This window comes from Oncorhynchus masou, chromosome 7 (assembly GCF_036934945.1).
Source record: "Oncorhynchus masou masou isolate Uvic2021 chromosome 7, UVic_Omas_1.1, whole genome shotgun sequence".
Lineage (NCBI taxonomy): Eukaryota > Metazoa > Chordata > Actinopteri > Salmoniformes > Salmonidae > Oncorhynchus > Oncorhynchus masou.
The window spans coordinates 11,293,502-11,315,173 of record NC_088218.1 but is presented as its reverse complement, the minus strand read 5'-3'; the positions used below and the strand labels follow the sequence as shown (position 1 = coordinate 11,315,173).

The window sequence follows — 21,672 nt, the reverse complement described above, 5'->3', positions numbered from 1 at the left end:
AAGAAGACTCAGTGGTAAAGGACAAACCTGATAATCAGATCTTTGTAATGGTTTTATTATAGTGCTGAGGCACATTATTTATTATAAACATGAGGGGAAGAGAACACAATTACACTGTACACTGTATGCAAAATAACAACCTACAGATTTATTCTTTAATTACATTACTCCAGGTATAAACTAGAAAAGCAGTAGCCAATGAGGAAGGGTTGGTAGAATGAGTTTCAAGGTCAAAGGTTACAGACTGGGGGTGTATGGGGGGGGAGAAGAGACGAGCTAAAGTCATAAAATAGTGATAAAATATAATCAAGTTCATATATTAAGACAGTTATGAAATTGTTACTGGCACAAAAGTCTACAAATTTTCCAACAACAGCCTGTAAGATAAAAAGGAGTAACACAACTGCAAACATACTTTTTACACAACAAGGACTGTTCTAGATATCAGTGATTAGATGTTGGTGGGTAAATAACTATTCACCAATTTAAAATTATTTGAGAAGAGGGATATGTAACTGTTGCATACAACAACGCTGTAGCAGTATACTGGTTGCAGATAGAAAGGCAAACAGGACAGACCGCTGGACGAGGCGTGATCCTCCATGATGTTTCTGTTAGCGAGGGGGGAGAGGCTGCATCTGGAGAGAGTCATAGGTATCCTTGGTGGCGGCACTCAAACCCTGATAGAGAGATGGAGGGGGACACAGTCAACTAGGATTGATCCCAAATCTCTCACTGAACCCTTGCCTCATCCACTTTGTTCCAAACCTCTCACTGCACACTTCCTTCCCTCTCATCTACTTCCCTACCACTGTCCCCTCAGAGAGAAACTAATAGTGAAAGGGCTGTTTGTGTATTCGGGCCTTGTTAATTGGTTGGTTTCAGCGGTGGGGCGTGGTCAATAGGGAACGTGCAAGTAAGCGTTTCATTGGACTGTGTGAACCATGTGTATCCTGTGCATCCCACAAATAAACTTCAACTACACACCTGGTACACCTGGTCGTTCTTGTTCCTGCGGCGCTGCTTGTCCTTCACAGCGATCTCCCTGTACGTGTCGTCTGTTGGTTTTTTAAGGGACTGCGGAGGGAAACAGTGAGTTATGAGAAACATCCATATCTATTATAATATCTAAACTAACATGAAATGATACTGTATGTTGGGTAATGCACGTACCGTGTAAGTGTCGTCATTATTCCTGCGATTCTGTGAATAATATAACAAGGTACACAGAATCAGGCTTTTGATGCATGATTGGGGTAATACGAATCTCATTCTTCTACACGACATATAGATCCACACACACTTACATCGCGTGCCGTTGCACTCTCTGGATCTTTTCTGTTTATTCGTCCATAACCGCCCCGTCCGTAGGTTTCAGATCCTAGAAAACACAGGGACAGTGTTCCAGGATCATTAACACAACCCCCCTGCCACACACACACACACACACGACTACTCACAGTGTAGATATCGTCATCCTCCAATATCTTGCCCTTGAAGAACTACAAGACAGAGAGAGATCAGCCAAATATGTTGAGACAATAACTGGTCCTAAAACAAACTGGTACCCGTATATCCAGTCAGAGGTTAATCTGCATCTACCCATATAGTGGTGTGTAAACCTGGACTCACTTTCTCTCTGAGCAACAGTCCAGTGATGACGAGACCATAGAGCAGGAGGAAGCCGTCCAGAATGTAGCAGAGTTTAGGGTCGTACAGTGGGGTCAGCGCCTCTGCAGGGGAGAGGTTGACATTAATGAGAACACACACACAAACACCCCCGGTAAAACCCACCCCTCACTGATAGAAAGATTATGTCAGGAAGGTGAATGGAAGTAGGTGTGTGTGTGAGAGTGGGTATGTGTCTATGTGCACTCACTTTCTCACATGTATAGAACAGAAACAGTTAACTTTTTCACTTCTCTCTCTCTGTGCGTCTCAGGAAGACAGTCATATGACAGTCAGGCTCAGTGTGGTTGCTGTGACTCTAGGCCTTTTTGTGGTGGGGGTGAGTGGAGCTGTATCTAGCTCAGTGGTTTCCTCAGCTGCAACACGTTCTGAGTCTGAGGTGGTATAACTGCCTATGTGAGCCCCAGGTGTGTGTTTCTGTTACTTATATGGCATCAGCAAAGACCTGTTTCCAACTTACTTTGTACCAGGACTGACTAAAGCTTAGAGACCAAATCAGCCACATCCAAACGATAGGTATCGGTCCATGGACTGCAAAATACACCCTCCCCCTCCTTATCTGTCATTTCCACTAGGACATATCTGATCTAGAAACAGTTTGGCCTCCCTTCAAGAGAGAGACTGACGATAAGGACGCAATCAGGATTACAGAAGCCGATGAAACCCTAAGGTCAGGCCTCAGGATGGCTGAGACACTGAAACACTGTGGTCAGGCCTCAGGATGGCTGAGACACTGAAACACTGTGGTCAGGCCTCAGGATGGCTGAGACACTGAAACACTGTGGTCAGGCCTCAGGATGGCTGAGACACTGAAACACTGTGGTCAGGCCTCAGGATGGCTGAGACACTGAAACACTGTGGTCAGGCCTCAGGATGGCTGAGACACTGAAACACTGTGGTCAGGCCTCAGGATGGCTGAGACACTGAAACACTGTGGTCAGGCCTCAGGATGGCTGAGACACTGAAACACTGTGGTCAGGCCTCAGGATGGCTGAGACACTGAAACACTGTGGTCAGGCCTCAGGATGGCTGAGACACTGAAACACTGTGGTCAGGCCTCAGGATGGCTGAGACACTGAAACACTGTGGTCAGGCCTCAGGATGGCTGAGACACTGGGATGGCTGAGACACTGAAACACTGTGGTCAGGCCTCAGGATGGCTGAGACACAAACACTGTGGTCAGGCCTCAGGATGGCTGAGACACAAACACTGTGGTCAGGCCTCAGGATGGCTGAGACACTGAAACACTGTGGTCAGGCCTCAGGATGGCTGAGACACTGAAACACTGTGGTCAGGCCTCAGGATGGCTGAGACACTGAAACACTGTGGTCAGGCCTCAGGATGGCTGAGACACTGAAACACTGTGGTCAGGCCTCAGGATGGCTGAGACACTGAAACACTGTGGTCAGGCCTCAGGATGGCTGAGACACTGAAACACTGTGGTCAGTAAACTCTTAAGAAGTGTATACAGTATACACTGAGTATACCAAACATTAAGAACACCTGGCCTTGAACTGAGTTTACCTTCAGAGGGACAATAGGAGGAGATCTTCAGCACGGTGAATACAAAGACAAGTGTGTGTGTGTGTGTGTGTGTGTGTGTGTGTGTTTCCACATTCAGAAAAGTTCAATTCTCTTTTTTTCCTGATCTGTGTGTCTGGATGATCATGTGACCTCCAGGTAACTGTCTGCATGCACAGAGCCCTTGCTGTTTAGTAATAATACATGTATTTGTAGATGTGGAGATGTTTTCTACTGCAATCTGCTGTCCGCTTGCACCTGCAGTGAATGAGAGAGGAGGCTGAGCAGTAGTCTACATGTGTCAGTCAGTGAATGAGAGAGGAGGCTGAGCAGTAGTCTACATGTGTCAGTCAGTGAATGAGAGAGGAGGTTGTGCAATAGTCTACATGTGTCAGTCAGTGAATGAGAGAGGAGGCTGAGCAGTAGTCTACATGTGTCAGTCAGTGAATGAGAGAGGAGGCTGTGCAGTAGTCTACATGTGTCAGTCAGTGAATGAGAGAGGAGGATGAGCAGTAGTCTACATGTGTCAGTCAGTGAATGAGAGAGGAGGCTGTGCAGTAGTCTACATGTGTCAGTCAGTGAATGAGAGAGGAGGCTGTGCAGTAGTCTACATGTGTCAGTCAGTGAATGAGAGAGGAGGCTGAGCAGTAGTCTACATGTGTCAGTCAGTGAATGAGAGAGGAGGTTGTGCAGTAGTCTACATGTGTCAGTCAGTGAATGAGAGAGGAGGCTGAGCAGTAGTCTACATGTGTCAGTCAGTGAATGAGAGAGGAGGTTGTGCAGTAGTCTACATGTGTCAGTCAGTGAATGAGAGAGGAGGCTGTGCAGTAGTCTACATGTGTCAGTCAGTGAATGAGAGAGGAGGTTGTGCAGTAGTCTACATGTGTCAGTCAGTGAATGAGAGAGGAGTTGTGCAGTAGTCTACATGTGTCAGTCAGTGAATGAGAGAGGAGGTTGTGCAGTGTCTACATGTGTCAGTCAGTGAATGAGAGAGGAGGTATGTGGTCTATGATGTGTCAGTCAGGAATGAGAGAGGAGCACTGTACCACCTACATGTGTCAGTCAGCCTATGAAGAGGAGGATGAGCATAGCCTACATGTGTCAGTCAGTGAATGAAAAGGCTGTGCAGTAGTCTACATGTGTCAGTCAGTGAATGAAGAGGAGGCTGTGCAGTAGTCTCCATGTGTCAGTCAGTGAATGGTGAGGAGGTGTGCAGTAGTCTACATGTGTCAGTCAGTGAATGAGAGAGGAGGCTGTGCAGTAGTCTACATGTGCCAGTCAGTGAATGAGAAGGAGGTTGTTTTTGTGCCAGTCAGTGAATGAAAGGAGGTGTGCAGTAGTCTACATGTGTCAGTCAGTGAATGAGAGAGGAGGTTGTGCAGTAGTCTACATGTGTCAGTCAGTGAATGAGAGAGGAGGCTAGTCTAATGTGTCAGTCAGAATGAGAGAGGAGGTTGTGCAGTAGTCTAATGTGTCAGTCAGTGAATGAGAGAGGAGGCTGTGCAGTAGTCTACATGTGTCAGTCAGTGAATGAGAGAGGAGGTTGTGCAGTAGTCTACATGTGTCAGTCAGTGAATGAGAGAGGAGGCTGTGCAGTAGTCTACATGTGTCAGTCAGTTCAAAAGGTTGTGCAGCTTGTGATTGATTCAAAACTGTACCACCAGGGTTGTTTTCCAGCCTAAAAGAAAAATGCCTCATGTCACCTGCACTAAAAATGGCAGAACACAGGATGTGACTCATAGAAGACAGGGTCAGGGCTCCAGTAGCAGACTGGTGCTGGGTCGTATTCATTAGGTACCTGGACGGAAGATAACAGACAAACACAATATCAAAGTTATTTCCAATAATAAACATTTGTTTTCGTTTCCTGTTGCAAAATGTTTTGCTAAGGTGTGCGCTTATGAAGACGACCCTGTTAGGACCTTGTAAGAGGGGCCTCATCGAAACACTACAACAGGAAATGCTTTCTTAGTCTAATCAAGTAATAATGTAGTCATTTGGTGAATGCGTTTATCCAAGGAGACTAAAAGATATACTCAATTCAAAATGTTTGCAGCTTGATGATTGAGTTCAAAATTGAACATTCGGTTGGTTTTCCTTGCCTTTCAGAATCCGAAAAAATGTATTTAATTAATTGTGCAAATAATAAAACCTACAGCAACAGCTATAGAACACAGCTAGATTGTATAGTCATTTGTGAATTATTTCATTGAGGTCTTCTCTGTGTAAAGACTACAGCATCACAATATCAAAGTTATTTCCATTTAAAATGTATTTCCTTCATCCTCCCTGACCCTTTGTCCGTTCTGTCGTTCACCCTCAGAAAGTGGGACGGAGGCAGAGCTATAGAAAGTGTGACGGAGGCAGAGCTATAGAAAGTGGGACGGAGGCAGAGCTATAGAAAGTGGGACGGAGGCAGAGCTATAGAAAGTGGGACGGAGGCAGAGCTATTGAATGTGGGACGGAGGCAGAGCTATTGAATGTGGGACGGAGGCAGAGCTATTGAATGTGGGACGGAGGCAGAGCTATTGAATGTGGGACGGAGGCAGAGCTATTGAAAGTGGGACGGAGGCAGAGCTATTGAAAGTGGGACGGAGGCAGAGCTATTGAAAGTGGGACGGAGGCAGAGCTATTGAAAGTGTGACGGAGGCAGAGCTATTGAAAGTGGGACGGAGGCAGAGCTATTGAAAGTGGGACGGAGGCAGAGCTATTGAATGTGGGACGGAGGCAGAGCTATTGAATGTGGGACGGAGGCAGAGCTATTGAATGTGGGACGGAGGCAGAGCTATTGAATGTGGGACGGAGGCAGAGCTATTGAATGTGGGACGGAGGCAGAGCTATTGAATGTGGGACGGAGGCAGAGCTATTGAATGTGGGACGGAGGCAGAGCTATTGAAAGTGGGACGGAGGCAGAGCTATTGAATGTGGGACGGAGGCAGAGCTATTGAAAGTGGGACGGAGGCAGAGCTATCGAAAGTGGGACGGAGGCAGAGCTATTGAAAGTGGGACGGAGGCAGAGCTATCGAAAGTGGGACGGAGGCAGAGCTATCGAAAGTGGGACGGAGGCAGAGCTATCGAAAGTGGGACGGAGGCAGAGCTATCGAAAGTGGGACGGAGGCAGAGCTATCGAAAGTGGGACGGAGGCAGAGCTATCGAAAGTGGGACGGAGGCAGAGCTATCGAAAGTGGGACGGAGGCAGAGCTATCGAAAGTGGGACGGAGGCAGAGCTATCGAAAGTGGGACGGAGGCAGAGCTATCGAAAGTGGGACGGAGGCAGAGCTATCGAAAGTGGGACGGAGGCAGAGCTATTGAATGTGGGACGGAGGCAGAGCTATTGAAAGTGGGACGGAGGCAGAGCTATTGAAAGTGGGACGGAGGCAGAGCTATTGAAAGTGTGGAATCAGAAGCATAAAGTTGCACCCTGACCCTTAAAACAAAGGCCTACAGGTCTTGTGTGGGATTGTTCCTGCAGTCTTAGGTCAACATAATATACACTGAGTGTACAAATATTAGGAACACCTTCCCAATATTGAGTTGCACCACCTTTTGCTCTCAGAATTGCCTCAAATCGTTGGGGCATGTCGAAAGCGTTCCACAGGGGTGCTGGCCCATGTTGACTCCATTCTTTTTTTTTCTTCTTTTTTACCCCTTTTCTCCCCAATTTTGTGGAATCCAATTGTTGTAGTAGCTACTATCTTGTCTCATCGCTACAACTCCCGTACGGGCTCGGGAGAGACGAAGGTTGAAAGTCCTCCGATACACAACCCAACCAGCCGCACTGCTTCTTAACACAGCGCACATCCAACCCGGAAGCCAGCCGCACCAATGTGCCGGAGGAAACACCGTGTACCTGGCAACCTTGGTTAGCGCGCACTGCGCCCGTCCCGCCACAGGAGTCGCTGGTGCGCAATGAGACAAGGACATCCCTACCGGCCAAGCCCTCCCTAACCCGGACGACGCTATGCCAATTGTGCGTCGCACCACGGACCTCCCGGTCGCGGCCGGTTACGACAGAGTCTCTGATGGCACAGCTGGCGCTGCAGTACAGCACCCTTAACCACTGCGCCACCCGGGAGGCCCTTGACTCCATTCTTGATACACACGGTAAACTGTTGAGCATGAAAAACCCAGCAGCGTTGAAGTTCTAGACACAAACCGGTGTGCCTGGCACCTACTACCGTACCCTGTTTAAAGCCACTTAAATGTTTTGTTTTGCCAATTCACCTTCTGAATCACACACAGACGACACAATCCATGTCTCAATTCTCTCAAGGCTTAAAAATCCTTCTTTAACCAGTCTCCTCCCCTTCATCTACACTGATTGAAGTGGATTTAACAAGTGACATCAATAAGGGATCCCAGCTTCACCTGGTCAGTCTGTCATGGAAAGAGCAGGTGTTCCTAATGTCTTGTACACTCAGTGTAAACGGTAGAGACTGAGGAACGGTGCACAGCGTTGCACACCGCATCAACTGTATTCACTTGACTTTTTTGTATAATGTATGTAAACTCTGGCTTCAATCAGATCAAGGGTTAACCGGCGATAGCAGACACCCGCATAGCAGATGTTTCGCCGTTGTCGAAGGAGGTGGAACTGCGCTGGCGCCAACAAATCGGCGAGCAGCTGCTCTTGCGATCATTGTCACGAAGCCACACTGTCCCACTGGCGTTAGAAGTTCAGAAGGAGAAAGTGGAGGCTCTAGAAATCATGACGCTCACATTGAAAAACATTCAACCAAATCGTTTCTATCGTCATAATGGAGGTGTAGATCACATCTCACATTCCACTGTTCTGACTTAGAAACAAGGCTGCATGGGATTTCTGTTCATGCCACTCCGTGCAGCCAATGGCAATGTCCACTTTAGGTATAATGCCAGGAGCCGCTTGTGGATTTGACAGCTCCTAACACAGTCCTACCTCCGGCACCTCCGAAACGGCCGCTGTGCGGATGTTGGCTAAAGCGGATCGGATCGGAATGAATAGAGCAGTTTGTGTAAATTCTGTTTCTCTCACTAGATTGTTAATTGCTAGCAGCACCAAGTCATATTCTGGGTAGGAATAAAAGAGGATTCTGATGTTTGAACAGTAGCACCTTTTAATGTGTACATACTACAAAACAACATTTACAATGAGGTCATTCAGTAAACAATTGATTTGTTTTCAGTAACTTTTTGTCTTTTGACCTAGGAGGGAGACATTTCCACTATCACTAGCACTGTGGTCGCCTTACAGACAGTCTCTCCCTTCCCACCACAGGTAAACCTTAGTGTGGTTAAAGCCTCCTCAGGGGCCTCTGCAGAAAGGGCCAAACACATGTGGTACCTTTATTTAACCAGGCAAATCAGTTAAGAACAAATTCTTATTTTCAATGACGGCCTAGGAACAGTGGGTTAACTGCCTGTTCAGGGGCAGAACGACAGATTTGTACCTTGTCAGCTCGGGGGTTTGAACTTGCAACCTTCCGGTTACTAGTCCAACGCTCTAACCACTAGGCTACCCTGCCACCCCGCAATACTTTGTCTCCAATTCAAAGTACTTGCTCCAGATAGTTCATCACGTTAAGGTTGACATTAAAAAATTGATCTGTGTTCATCATTACTTCATACTCAAATGTGATGCTTTATAGCACCATATTGTGCAATACTTCCATTGTGAAACACATTTACATGTGAACAAGTGAAGGTTAACCATGATTACATGTTGTGCGCCTTAGGTTAGGGTCAACTACACCCACACTCCAAACTGAACTACAGGGATATGGAGAAACCACATGTCCTGTAAGAGGCCTACCGACAGGAAATTAAATGTAATGTGATTAACCCCAGCACCATGAAACGTGAGGTATGATTACGGTCATGTACTAGATCGCAGATCATCGTGAAGTGATATCTGACACAGGAAGCTTTGAGTGTGAAGCTGTCAGTGAGAGGCTGGGGGGGCATGGATACAAGTGGTAGGGGGCAGGTGTATCAGACCTGACATGATGAGCTCCGCAGGTTGTTTCCTAATAACTATTTTTAAGAAATAGCTGCATCGCTACAAGGCCATATCTTGGTCTCTCTCTCTCTGCATTGCGGTCAGAGTTCGTATTTCAAACCCTGAGACACAACAGATTCCAGTTGTATAATATATTGCACAGTTTTGAGTGTGTGAATGTATGCATGTGAATTTGCAAGAATAAAATATTTTAAACAGAAATATTGGAATTTGTCTACGTTGTGTGGGAACCTCGCCTGTTTTTCACTGAGTATGTGAATCCAACATTGATTATTACATTAAGGGGAGAGTTCATTTTGAAATAGCCCATAAAACAAGGATTGTGTGTTTGATTGAATAGTAGCCTCAGTCTAGTCCATCTCAGGCCTGACCAGTGCAGTGGCCACAGGTAAACGGTGACAATTTGAATGTAAAGGTCAAAGGTCACAAGCGTTTTAATTGTTGTTAAAGAGTTTGCTGCTGAGGTCTTTTATTGCCAACTTTAGCACCATGTACTGCCAGTGACGTGTTGATGGAACATACCATCTATCCACTGGTCTCCTAAAAGGAAACGGACTGAAATCTTTGTTTTGATAGATTATTTTGCAATGTGGTGACATCAACATTTGTCATTTCTCGGAAGAAGTTTGTTGGAAAGAGAGAATCAAGTAGGTGTGTTAAAATCCTTGTTTGAAAAGTGACACTCAGCAACTTTGATGTACCGTCATTGAGTCATGTGATTTCACCCACGGAAAACTATTTTGGAAGACGAATACATTTCCATTCAGCTTTTGCCTCTGAAGACACTGTTTGTTTCAATTACATAATCAGATGATTTGAGTAGTAAAAAAAACATGTTTATGTTTTATTTTTCAGAGATTGCTGATCAGTCTTTAGAGCCTGTTGAGCAATGACAGCATAGTTTAGTTTAACACACAGGCCAATATTAAGGGTGCAATTTAGCTGGATGAATTGCATTAAAACATTTTGAATAGACTATTGCATTTTTGTCATTGGGATTTAATTAGTTAGTGTAACTGGTAGTATCAACTTTCAAACTCTTGTGTTGTTGAGAGCGGAAACAGAAGGCCCTCCTACATGGTTCTCTGTCTCAGTGGGATATGAGTGAGAGACAACCCCAACCCTGTCATGGTTACAGTAATGTATCTCACACCAAACACTGTTCTATGACGGGTTCAAAAACAAAGCTTCCCCAAAATGGCACAGCCAACTGGCAGAAAGGAGAGAACCGCTAACTGAAAATTAAATGAAGAGGTTGAAATACATTGATTGTTTCTCTAATGCAAACACAATGAGCAAATCATAAAGCTCAAAGTGGAGAAGCTATTGACAACACTGACACGTTCTCTAATAAGCGTGTAAGAGGACTTGTATAGATTACGATATACTGCCTAACTGGACATCTTCACCGTCCGAATAGGACACTTGTATATTGTCTAAAAGAACCCACCATTATTTAAACGCATAGTACAGTAACCATAAGCAATTTAAAAAGCTGGGAAAGTTTTATCTAAATAAAGAGTTGGCCATCATTCACACGCATACGAACACACACACACACACACACACACACATTGTTGTACGGTGGTATTATACATTTTGTATTGTAAATATGTAGTGGTGTAATAATGTACTGTTTCATCTTTTGTTTTATGTGTAATGTGTCTTAATGTGTTTGGACCCCAGGAAGAGTAGCTAATGGCAGATCTCTAATAAATACAAATTGGTTGACAATGGGGCCAGAGCGCTCACACATACTGTAGACTAGCCTACGTTGCCGACACTGCCTCTGTAAAATCAGAAAGTTACAATTATGAAATAAATATTTTGAAATGAAGTAATCATTAGCAATTTCGTTGTTAGCGTGAACCAATCCAAAATATATTTCCGCATTAGATATTCTTCAAGTGACCCCTCGCTCTGTCTTTGAGAAAACAAAAGTCAAATCATAATGCTCTCTCTCCTCCTTTTCTAAACCTTACCATAACCTTTATTTCACTGGTTGTGTTCTATGATTACATTACCCTTTCTGGTAGAACATTACAGCACAGTGCTAAGTGATAATGACAAGGTAATCGTAAGGTATATAGCTACTCACAATGAAAACAGTATTTGTCCAGATAGACTATCCCTAATTTCAATATAATAAAAGTATTATTATTGATTGAGAGTAATGCACCACATACTTTGCACTAGATTATAAACTGGGTGGTTCGAGCCATGAATACGGATTGGATGAAAGCCGTGGTATTTGAGACTGTATAACAAAACATTTATTTTGACTGTTCTAGTAACATGTCTAGAAGAAAAAGAAACGCACCACTATTAAGACGAGGTGCTGGCTAGCGGAGTAGAAACTGGTTAGACATGTAATTAGTTTGAAAATAAAAGAGAGCCGCACACTCTAGGAGCTCAGATGCAAACATTTAATTACCAACATTGACAGCCAAGCTGTCTTCATCAGGGTATAATGTTTGCATCTGAGCTCCTAGAGTGTGCGGCTCTCTTTTATTTTCAAACTAATTACATGTCTAACCAGTTTATACCAGCAATAAGGTACCTCGGGGGTTTGTGGTATATGGCCATTATACCACGGATAAGGGCTTTATCCAGGCACTCTGCGTTGCGTCGTGCATACGAACAACCCTTAACCATGGTATATTGGCCATACACTACACCCTCTTCAGGCCTTATTTATTAAACATAACAATACAACAACAATACCGTAACTTACACTGACAGTGAGGGTTTGAGAATGACTGTTGGAACAGGAAAGTGATAATTTTACTGGAATTAACAAATCTAGGTAGATGTTTTAAATTTGCTTGTTTAAAAAAAATATTCAACCTGTCCCCTTTGATGAGAGAACACAACAATCAGAGTGGAAGGAGACAGCAGACACCTCTGTATTCTCCACATGATCAAAACCCAACACAAAGTCCGAGCCGGGTCTCTGTCCAATACAGATCACACACTTCACAGTAACGGAACATTTAAAAGCCAATCCAAACCAACGTGAGGCATTGACACGATGGAGAGTAGTAAATGTGGTAGTAAAAAGTCCCTTCATTCAGGGCCAAGAAGTTAAATATGGGTCAAGTTAGCATTTCATCTAACAATATGCCCTGGTTCTAAACACCTGTGTGAGAATCTGGAACGCTTGTGTTTATTAAACCCTCTATATGACTACAGCGCTGTGTTTTGCTCTCCCTCATTTGTCTTTTCCTGCTTCATCAAAGATGGCCGCCTCTTGTTGAGAAACAGAGGACACCACCATGAGTGAGCCGTGTTTTACCCAGCCAGGATTCAAAGCACCATGCAGGCATCATAGGTAGTACGACTTCATTTGAGTGGGTGCCTGTACAGCTGTATAATGGTCTATAATGAGTCAACTAGACTTTCAGCTAAATACTACAGAGTTACACCAGCTCTTTGATGATATCAGGTTGATGGAGGCTTCAGATGGTTGAGCACCAATTGACAGGGGTCAGGGATGAGCCCAGGTGCAAAGAGAAACAGGGTTTGGAGGGGTCTTACCGACATAGGGTAGTGTAGTAGACAGGACCAGCAGGCCTCCCGTCCACTTCCGAGGGGCCATCGCTCCTTTCTGGAAGGGTGCGGTCGAGCCCCTTCTCTTAGAAACCGTCCCACACTCCTCTCTGCTGTCTTCCTGGGCCTTGGGGGATGATGGCCCTCCAAAGCTGGGTTTTGTGGGCAACCTCTCGTTCTCCTGTCTCTCTCTCTGTGTTGGGGTGGTGTTGTCCTCCTACAGCAGCTGCTTGAGGCTGAGTGATGCCTCGACTCGCTGGCGGCTCCTCGCCTTAGCGTACAGGAAGTGGCTTAGTGTTGCTCCACCTGGTTACACAAGACAGACACACACGCCTCTCTCAGCCTGGCCTACACTTCCCTTATCCTCAACTCTAAAGATATGGCTCCTTATTACTCAGAGGAGGCACTTCCTGTCAATGTTGAGAGGAATATGTTTTTGACTGAAGGGCTGTGTGTTATACAATTGTATTGGACTCATCTACTTAGTAGCCCAGTGACTGAAGAGCTGTGTGCTATAAGTTCTATTGGACTCATCTACCTGGTAGCCCAGTCATGCTTACTTGCATCCTACATGGGAAAACCAATCTGATTATTTAATAAGATAAATATTACATTTAACAAGAACAAAGGAAAGTACTGTACATAGAAAATATAGCTTTATTTATACAAATCATCCATCATTTTGTTTACAAAAATATGTATTGTGTCAGCATCAATAGAGAATAGAGGAGCACAAATACTTATTTCACGTAGAAAATATACAAAGAATGTATTTAAATTCCAGCAAAAATCAGAAGTGATGTTGTAAAACTGAATATATTTTGTTTTAAATGCATGTCATATTTAGTTATATTTTGGCATGATATTGAATTTAAAAGAATTAGACCCAAACTGATTAAATGAAGACTAGACTAAAAAAGGTTTACTTGTAAAATGAGAAATGGATTTGTAGATGACAAGTGCAATGCTTCATAATCAACACATACCACTAACTATAACACACAATTTATTCAACAAGAGCGTCATGTTTTTCCTCTGCTTTAAAGAAATGGTTCACCCAAATTACAACTTATTCTAATTGATGTTACCTACATTAAAAGGTATTCTATGGCGCTAGCATCTGCCACCCAGAATGTGGGTTTGTTTACCTTGCTACAGCTTATTGGTGGCATTGTCCAAAAACAATAGAGTGGTGGTACCCTTGTTGGCATACCCCAAATGCATACCCCAAAAATCACCTCCATACTACTACCACAACATGTCATTTGGTCAAACTACCCTTCAAGCCAGTTGCTTCTGTCTGTACCAAGCATCACACCTCCCCCTCTTGTGGTAAAAATACAACACTGCATATGGCTGCTCACATGGGAGAGATACCATCAATTCTTTCTTATAACTACAAAAGCCAAATTAACTCCCTAACGACAAAAGGCAGTCCTTCTTAAAATAATTATATTACACAACAATAGAGCTTCCTAAAGGGTATAACCCACAATTACACACAGAGATCCATCCCTATAGCCATACATTCAAATTGGAAGCATATGAGAGAAATGCTGAATTCCAAACCATCCCCTTCCCCCAGACACCCCAGTAGATATTACATTATTTGGAAGTCAGCAAATGGCCATTATTGAGCAAATTTAGTTGGGGGAAGAAAAGAAAAAAAAGTCTTCATTGTTCCAAATATTGGGTCCATCCTCCCCTGCCCTCTAGATCACTATGAAACACTTAGGATTCCTCCACATCAAACTGGCTGTGGTGTCCTCCTAAAAGAATCACAAGACAGAAATACAACGGTCAGCTGTTCTGAAGCCACTGTAAACTAAAACAGTGACTCAGTACATTTTTGTCACGTGCACCTAGTGCTATTCATCACTTTCATTCCTGACAATAAACCATATTGATGACACATTGATCAAACTCCATGACATCTGACCAATCAGGCTCTGTTTCAGAGGTGCACTCCACAAAAGTGCATCCTAAGATTATTTGCACGAGGCAATGGAACCCCTAGTCACTGATCCAGTGTCAGAGGCTAGGGGTTGTTTCTGGACAGGGCCTCAAAGGCAAGAGAAAAGCATCAATAGCTACTCACTCATTGGTGTCTCTTGTAGGGTAGGGTGTAGCCTTGAAGTAGTCTTCTGGGGTGACTGTCTTCACCCCTCCAAAGTAGTCCAGAACCCACACCTTGGTGATGTTCATCTTGGCAAAGAACCAGTTGTGGTCGGTGGGCCAGTCGACCATCTCAGGGTGGCGACTGAACAGGGCTTTCTTGGCAAAGGTGGCCTCTGTACCGTTAATCTGTCAGAAACATACAGGTAAACAGAACAGTGAGGATTCATGAAGATAAACACTGTGCAAGTGAGTGAGACTGATTGTGTGTGTGAGTGTGTGTCATTAACCCTCACCTCCAGCACAGAGCCAGAGAAGATGATGTGGGCACAAAGGGGATCCTGAGGGTCGTATCCTTGGTTCTTACAGAAGTCTGTCTGGGCCAGGGACATGGACAAGGATGCCTGGGGGTTCACCTGAAACACACAGTCAGTCAGTATCTCCTTACTCTTCAGCACATCCCTTTTGAATGGCGTCACACATATAGGCCGCTTGTGAATTTGACAGCTCTAACAAAGTTCATGCGGATGCTGGCTAATGGTGATCTGACTGAATTGAGCCCAAAGAGTGTGTCATAAACTGGCATACATGGTGCTGGCTGGGTCAGACTAGGAGCTGTCAATTCATTGCCACAGTCAACATAAGACTGAAATGTGACGTCATTACAAAAAAATGCTGTGTCACGCCCCAAAAGCAGCTGACTCATGATGGGCCAATGAGTTGCATAATTTTTCTTGCAGTAGGCGACATAATGCAAATAATAACCTTATCTGTCATCGACTTCACGTTATTGTATTGTCTTGACATTGTTGGCACCAGTGATCCATAACTTTCTTACGTTGCAATTGACAGAAATATTGTCGAACCCACCTTTAAATCCTGGACAGAGATCTCCATAGTGGTGAGATACATGTAGGGCACCCCAGTCCCAGACCCAACTGGTCCGTCACTGGTAGAGAACGCATTGGAGAAGGGTTGTCCTTGCACTGGCTCATGGGTCGATATTGTGGCCATGGAAGCCCAGTTGCACTGGTTGGCGACGAATCTAGCCATCCTGGCGACTTCCTCGTGCGGAGGGATTCTGTAAAGTTCTCCGGGCATAACGAAAAGCAGTAGAAGCCCTGCTGCCAGCAATGTGTTCATGTTGACTTCCATCTCCTCCATAAACCACTGAGGTATAAGAACGTCGTAAACACATGTAGAAAGAAAGGGACGAGGAGTGTTTTGTACGCTGCGGTCACGTGCAAATAATCTTAGGGGACGTGATCAGGGACGTGTGTCATGTGACTTTACATCTGGGCGCAGTGATGCCAATTTAGCAATTTTGTTGCTAGATTGAGCAATTTTTCAGAGTACCCTGGCAACTTTTTTTCAACCAGCACCTAGCCACAAATTTAGCTACTTTTAAAAATGTATTTGGAACTTTTAGCAACTTTTGAAAAGTGACTCAAACGCTAAAATGCATTTTCCCTCTAAATGACTCAAATCCGATTTCCTCTGTCACACACTCAGTCACAACACACTTGCCTGGCTGCAAAACTGCATTGTGAGTGGCGTCACCAGCAGGCGCTCAGATCGTGCACAGGCAGCAACAGGACAGCAGTAATTTCAGCAAATTGCAAGTCATTGTTGGCTGACTGCAGCAGCAGTAGTATGCTTTCGACGAGACAAACCCAATGAATATAGTTGGTCACAAATGTTTGATCTTGAACAGAACTTACAACATCAATCAACATGGCTCAATCAAAATTGTATAGCCAGAAGTACAGAAAAGAGTGGGAGTCTGTACCTGAATTTAATTAAAAGGTGGCTGAAGCCAGTAATTGGGGATGATTGTCAGGCATACTGTGCATAGTGCAAATCAGACATGCTTGCAAAAATGTATGACATCAAAATCATTGTGCTACAGCAAAGCATATAAATAAATCAAAACCGTACAACCCCACAACGCAGTCTACATTACCACAGTTGGTTAAGAAAGTGGATAACTACAAAAGGGCAGAAGCTACTATGGCAACGGCCATTGCAGGAGCATTGTTAGATGCTAGTATGCAAACATTTAGGTATGGCTTGAAAGCTGCCCAGATTCTGTGGCAGCAACAAACTTCCAAATGCGCAGAAATTATTAGGGAGTACTGGCTCCTTGTTTTCTCAAAAGGGTAACATCAGAAGTTAGGGATGAGAAGTTCAGTCTCCTTTTGGATGAGTCCACTGATGTCAAAGTCTCGAAATACCTGCATGTGGTGATTCAGTATTTCAGTGCTAAAAAAGAACCGTTGTGTCCACATTTCTCGGGCTGGTTGAATTGGAGGGGGTGATGCCAGATCAATAGTAAAGGTGGTAGTTGAGTTTCTTGAGAAGTGTAACCTTAAAAAGAGGATCTTCAGGGTATTGGCACTGACAATGCGTCCGTAATGACTGGGGTGCACAAGATTTTAAAGGAAGAATGTGCATTGCCCAATTTGGTACTCATCCGCCGTGTGTGGCATTCTTTACAATTGGCTGTCAGTGCAGCATCCAAAGAAACCATCCCTAGGAGTGTTGAGTACTTAATCAGGAAACCTACAACCGGTTTTCCATTTCCCCAAAACGGCACGAGGCGTACAAAGCAGTGTATGTTACCATTAATTGTGGCCAGAAACGCCTGCAGATCACCAAAGTGTGTGCCACACGTTGGCTATCGATTGAGCCTGCAGTAACTGGTATATTGAGCCAGTGGGAAGAACTGAAACTCCACTTTGAGGTGACCAAGGCCAGTGAGCATTACTACATGGCGGAGGTGCTCCACGCCACATACATGGACAAGACCAACTATGTCTACCTGATGTTCTTGAAATCAATCCTGTCTGACGTACAAGTTGCAGTGAAGTCATTTGAGGGAGAGCAAACAGATCCTGTCAAGCTTTAGGACAATCTGGTATACCTCTTAACATCAATTTGCAGCAGAGTAGTCAAGCCTATGGCAAAAATGGATGTCCTGAAGGATGCCATTGATGGACATCTCAGTCCATTACCATACCTTGGGTACCTTTTCGAGAGCACGGTGTACCAACTCAGTCTTGCGCCAGAGGACAAAAAGGTCATTCGGAGATGGTGCATCAACTACATTGTTGCTTTAAGCAAGGAGCTGCAAGCAAGGCTCCCAGACAACATAGAAGCCTTGTGACACATGGCCTTGTTCAGTGTTAAGGAAACACTAAAGCACAATAAAGGCACCACTGAAATTATTAAAGTAGCTGAGCTACTGGGATACCAGCCCCGAACAATTGATGAAATTGTTTCCCAATGGAGAAACATCAATCTGTTTAGGTGGGACTCAACTGAAAATACAGTTGAATTTTGGAGTGAAGTCAATAACTACACAGACTCTTCCAGGTCGAATCCATTTGAAGAACTGTGCAAAGCTGCACTCACTGTCCTCTCCTTGCTACACTCAAATGCGGAGGTTGAACGGCTGTTCAGCCAAATGAGTGTGGTCAAGTCAAAGTTAAGAAATAGAATGTCACTGCACACTGTCAACTCTATACTCCTGGTGCGGTATGGACTGAAGCTGGCTGGTAATACCTGTTACCAGCATAAACTACCAAGTGAAGTTCTGCAGCAGTTTGGCACCACAGCTTTAAGGCCACTCCATCCTCTACTGCTGGTTCCAGCTCCGTGACAATTTTTATTTTACCTTTATTTAACTAGGCAAGTCTGTTAAGAACAAATTCTTATTTTCAATGAAGGCCTACGAACAGTGGGTTAACTGCCTTGTTCCGGGGCAGAACAACAGATTTGTACCTTGGGGATCTGATCTTGCAACCTTTCAGTTACTAACCACTAGGCTACGCTGCCACAATGCAGTTGGACAGTGAAGATGATCTATAATTCATCATATTTTCAGTACGTATGCAAGGAGTGCTGGGGACAAAGTACTCTCAAATGTGCAGTTTTGTCACAACACAATGCCACATCTCAAATTTTGAGGGAGCATGCAAACTGCATGAATCATTTTTTTGTCCATCTGTAGATGCTCTTATCCAGAGAAACTTACAGGGGCAATTAGGGTTATGTGCTTTGCACAAAGGCATATTGACAGATTTTGTTTTACCAAGTTGGCTTGGGATTTGAACCAGCAACATTTCAGTTACTAGCCCAACACGCTTAACTGCTAGGCTACCTGCCAACAGAACTGTTGCCAGATAATTAAATGTTCATTGCTCTACCATAAGCTGCCTCCAACATCATTTACTGTACTCCCAGTCATGTAAAATCCATAGATTAGGGCCTAATACATTAATTTCAATTGACTGATTTCCTCATATGAACTGTAACTCAGTCAAATCAATGAAAATGTTACATGTTGCATTTATAAACTCAGCTAAAAAAGAAACATCCCTTTTTCAGGACCCTGTCTTTCAAAGAGAATTCATACAAATCCAAATAACTTAACAGATCTTCATTGTAAAGTGTTTACATACTGTTTCCCATGCTTGTTCAATGAACCATAAACAATTAACGAACATGCACCTGTGGAACGGTCATTAAGACACTAACAGCTTAAAGACGGTAGGCAATTAAGGTCACAGTTATGAAAACCTAGGACACTAAAAGAGGCCTTTCTACTGACTCTGAAAAACACCAAAATAAAGATGCACAGGGTCCCTACTGTAATAAACATATTAAACGCATGTAATAACGCATTCACTGACTGTTGTCTGCCTGTGGCCTAACCATGCAATTGTGGCTTGCACACTGTGTCATAACCCTTCTGTAGATACTAATCGCACTGGTACAACCCTGTACGGGTGGCTGATTGAGATAACACATATACTGAACATATATACTGAAATTCCTAAAACACAAACACCCGACCTCCTTCGGGATGGGCTCCAAAGACAAAGAACTCTGTCAAGAACCAACGGGATACGGACACCAGGCTGGAGGGGACTGTCTATCACCTACAAGCAACCTACCAGAAACCAGGACTACCAGAATCTACCTACGTCATTTCAATGTATTTAAGGGACTGCATATCATGTTTCGGCCTCTTTTTTCCGAAAGTTCCATAAGAGCTGGACGAAGGAGCCGTGTGCACGTTTTACCAGACATCATTACGCATTGAATAAATGGTCTTTTATTATACCTTATCCGCCTTGTCCAGAGTCTCAACTTGATCTCATTTCCCATATACTTATTCATCAACAAATGGTAGCAGAGGATGGTTTAACCCATGAATTCGGTCCATAGAGAGTTGATGAGAGAAAAGACAAGTTGACGACAGATTCAAAGGACGGGCGACCTGTCTGAAAGGAGCCATCAGGGATTCAACTCGCCTCAGGAAAACTGATCCAAGAGCTCGACAAATATAAGGTAAGCAGAACCTGTTAAATCAAAATCTGCATATTATATTATAGTCAATATCCCAAATTATGATCAGTACTACTGAGGCGTGAGTATGAATTGCTGTTAAATTTATGAAAAAAATTATCCGATAACCAAAGGCATTGCTTATTCATACAGTAATGATATCAACTGTGCAATTATGTGATAAATCTTATTCATACAGTCTGGCACTAGTGGATGTGACGATCAACTGAGTAAACAGTGAGGAATTTGATGACTTAGTGAGATGAAATGTGATATGTGATAAATCTTATTCATACAGTCTGGCACTAGTGGATGTGACGATCAACTGAGTGAACAGTGAGGAATTTGATGACTTAGTGAAATGAAATGTGAATGAGATGATGAAATGTTTTGTTAATTGATAGAGACGTATTAAGCAGGACTGGGACTAGTGGAGTTGACATCCCACCAGGAGAATCAGTTAATAAGTTAAGAATTGGACAAGGAGTGAAGGAATTAAACCTGATCTCCCCAGATTAATGTCACTGATTGACCGTTTCATGAGACCGAGTGATACCGACCACCGACTCTAAATTTGACCACCGAGTCTAAAGTTTGGGCGGGGGTGTGCGGCCGCCGTGCTGTGTAACGAATTGATTTTTGTTCCCTTGGTGCTGTTGGTGTTGCCTAGAATTAATTTGACAAATATTACAGAAGGCATTTGAATGCATTGTCATTGACCCAAAAGTAGGCGTTTGGGACACTAACAATTGGCCAGGCAGTAGAAGTGTGTGAAGTTGTAGAATTACTCCAATAAACTACCCTAGACGCATAATTATCTCGCGAATATCCCTTTTCAATATTTTAATACAGTCTACTCCAATAAACTACCCTAGACGCATAATTATCTCGCGAATATCCCTTTTCGATAGTATAGTAATTCTACAAAGCTCTTTGTGCACGAGGGTGAGACAAAAGAGAGAAGTTTGTGTCGGCACCAGGAATACATCGCTGGTTTCGACCAAGCGACGGGCTAAGTGCACGAAGATAGCTATAGGACCCAGACATAGTGCATCGTCAATATGGCCTCAATTACTGTTCCCAAACTCAAATTCAACGAATATTTAGATCAGAGAATAGAGGAAAAGATAGTGAGGCAGCAAGAAATAGGAGCCATTTATTCAAGAAGAAAGGAACAAGAGAGAGAGAGAGAGCGGAGGCTGAGCAGAATAGGCACATGGGCAGAGGAGACAAAGAGGACACGTCCATACAAGAAACCTGATATGATGGGTGTGCTTGCTGGGGCCTCCGCTGACGTCACAGAAGGCACAATCAACAACCACAACACACCACCACCCCCTTTTCACTACAACCACCCAGGACCTCAGCAACAGCCAGCATACAACCACCCAGAATCTAGCCACATGCAGCAGGAGCAGCAAGATTACAACCAACCACAGTTTCAAGG

At 44.0% G+C, this 21,672-nt stretch overlaps 2 protein-coding genes and 1 pseudogene across 2 annotated transcripts; 1 reads left to right on the top strand and 2 right to left on the bottom strand.

Moving 5' to 3' along the window:
- Positions 1–126: 126 nt before the first annotated feature.
- LOC135543284 (T-cell surface glycoprotein CD3 zeta chain-like) lies at positions 127–13,046 on the bottom strand. Its single transcript, XM_064970436.1, is given in 8 exon segments — positions 127–680; positions 988–1,077; positions 1,174–1,203; positions 1,308–1,363; positions 1,366–1,381; positions 1,461–1,502; positions 1,633–1,733; positions 12,747–13,046. Coding segments are annotated over 8 exon segments (462 nt in total). The 5' UTR covers positions 12,808–13,046; the 3' UTR covers positions 127–614.
- Positions 13,047–13,392: 346 nt separating this feature from the next.
- On the bottom strand, positions 13,393–16,112 carry LOC135543282 (protein CREG1-like). The gene is made up of 4 exons (XM_064970430.1): positions 15,744–16,112; positions 15,170–15,289; positions 14,857–15,062; positions 13,393–14,527 (listed from the first exon to the last, which is right to left on the bottom strand). Exons 1-4 carry the CDS (start codon positions 16,035–16,037, stop codon positions 14,506–14,508), a joined length of 642 nt encoding a protein of 213 aa, XP_064826502.1. The 5' UTR covers positions 16,038–16,112; the 3' UTR covers positions 13,393–14,505.
- Positions 16,113–17,287: 1,175 nt separating this feature from the next.
- The window catches only part of LOC135542971 (serine/threonine/tyrosine-interacting-like protein 2), a 25,225-nt pseudogene continuing 20,840 nt past the window's right edge, over positions 17,288–21,672 (top strand).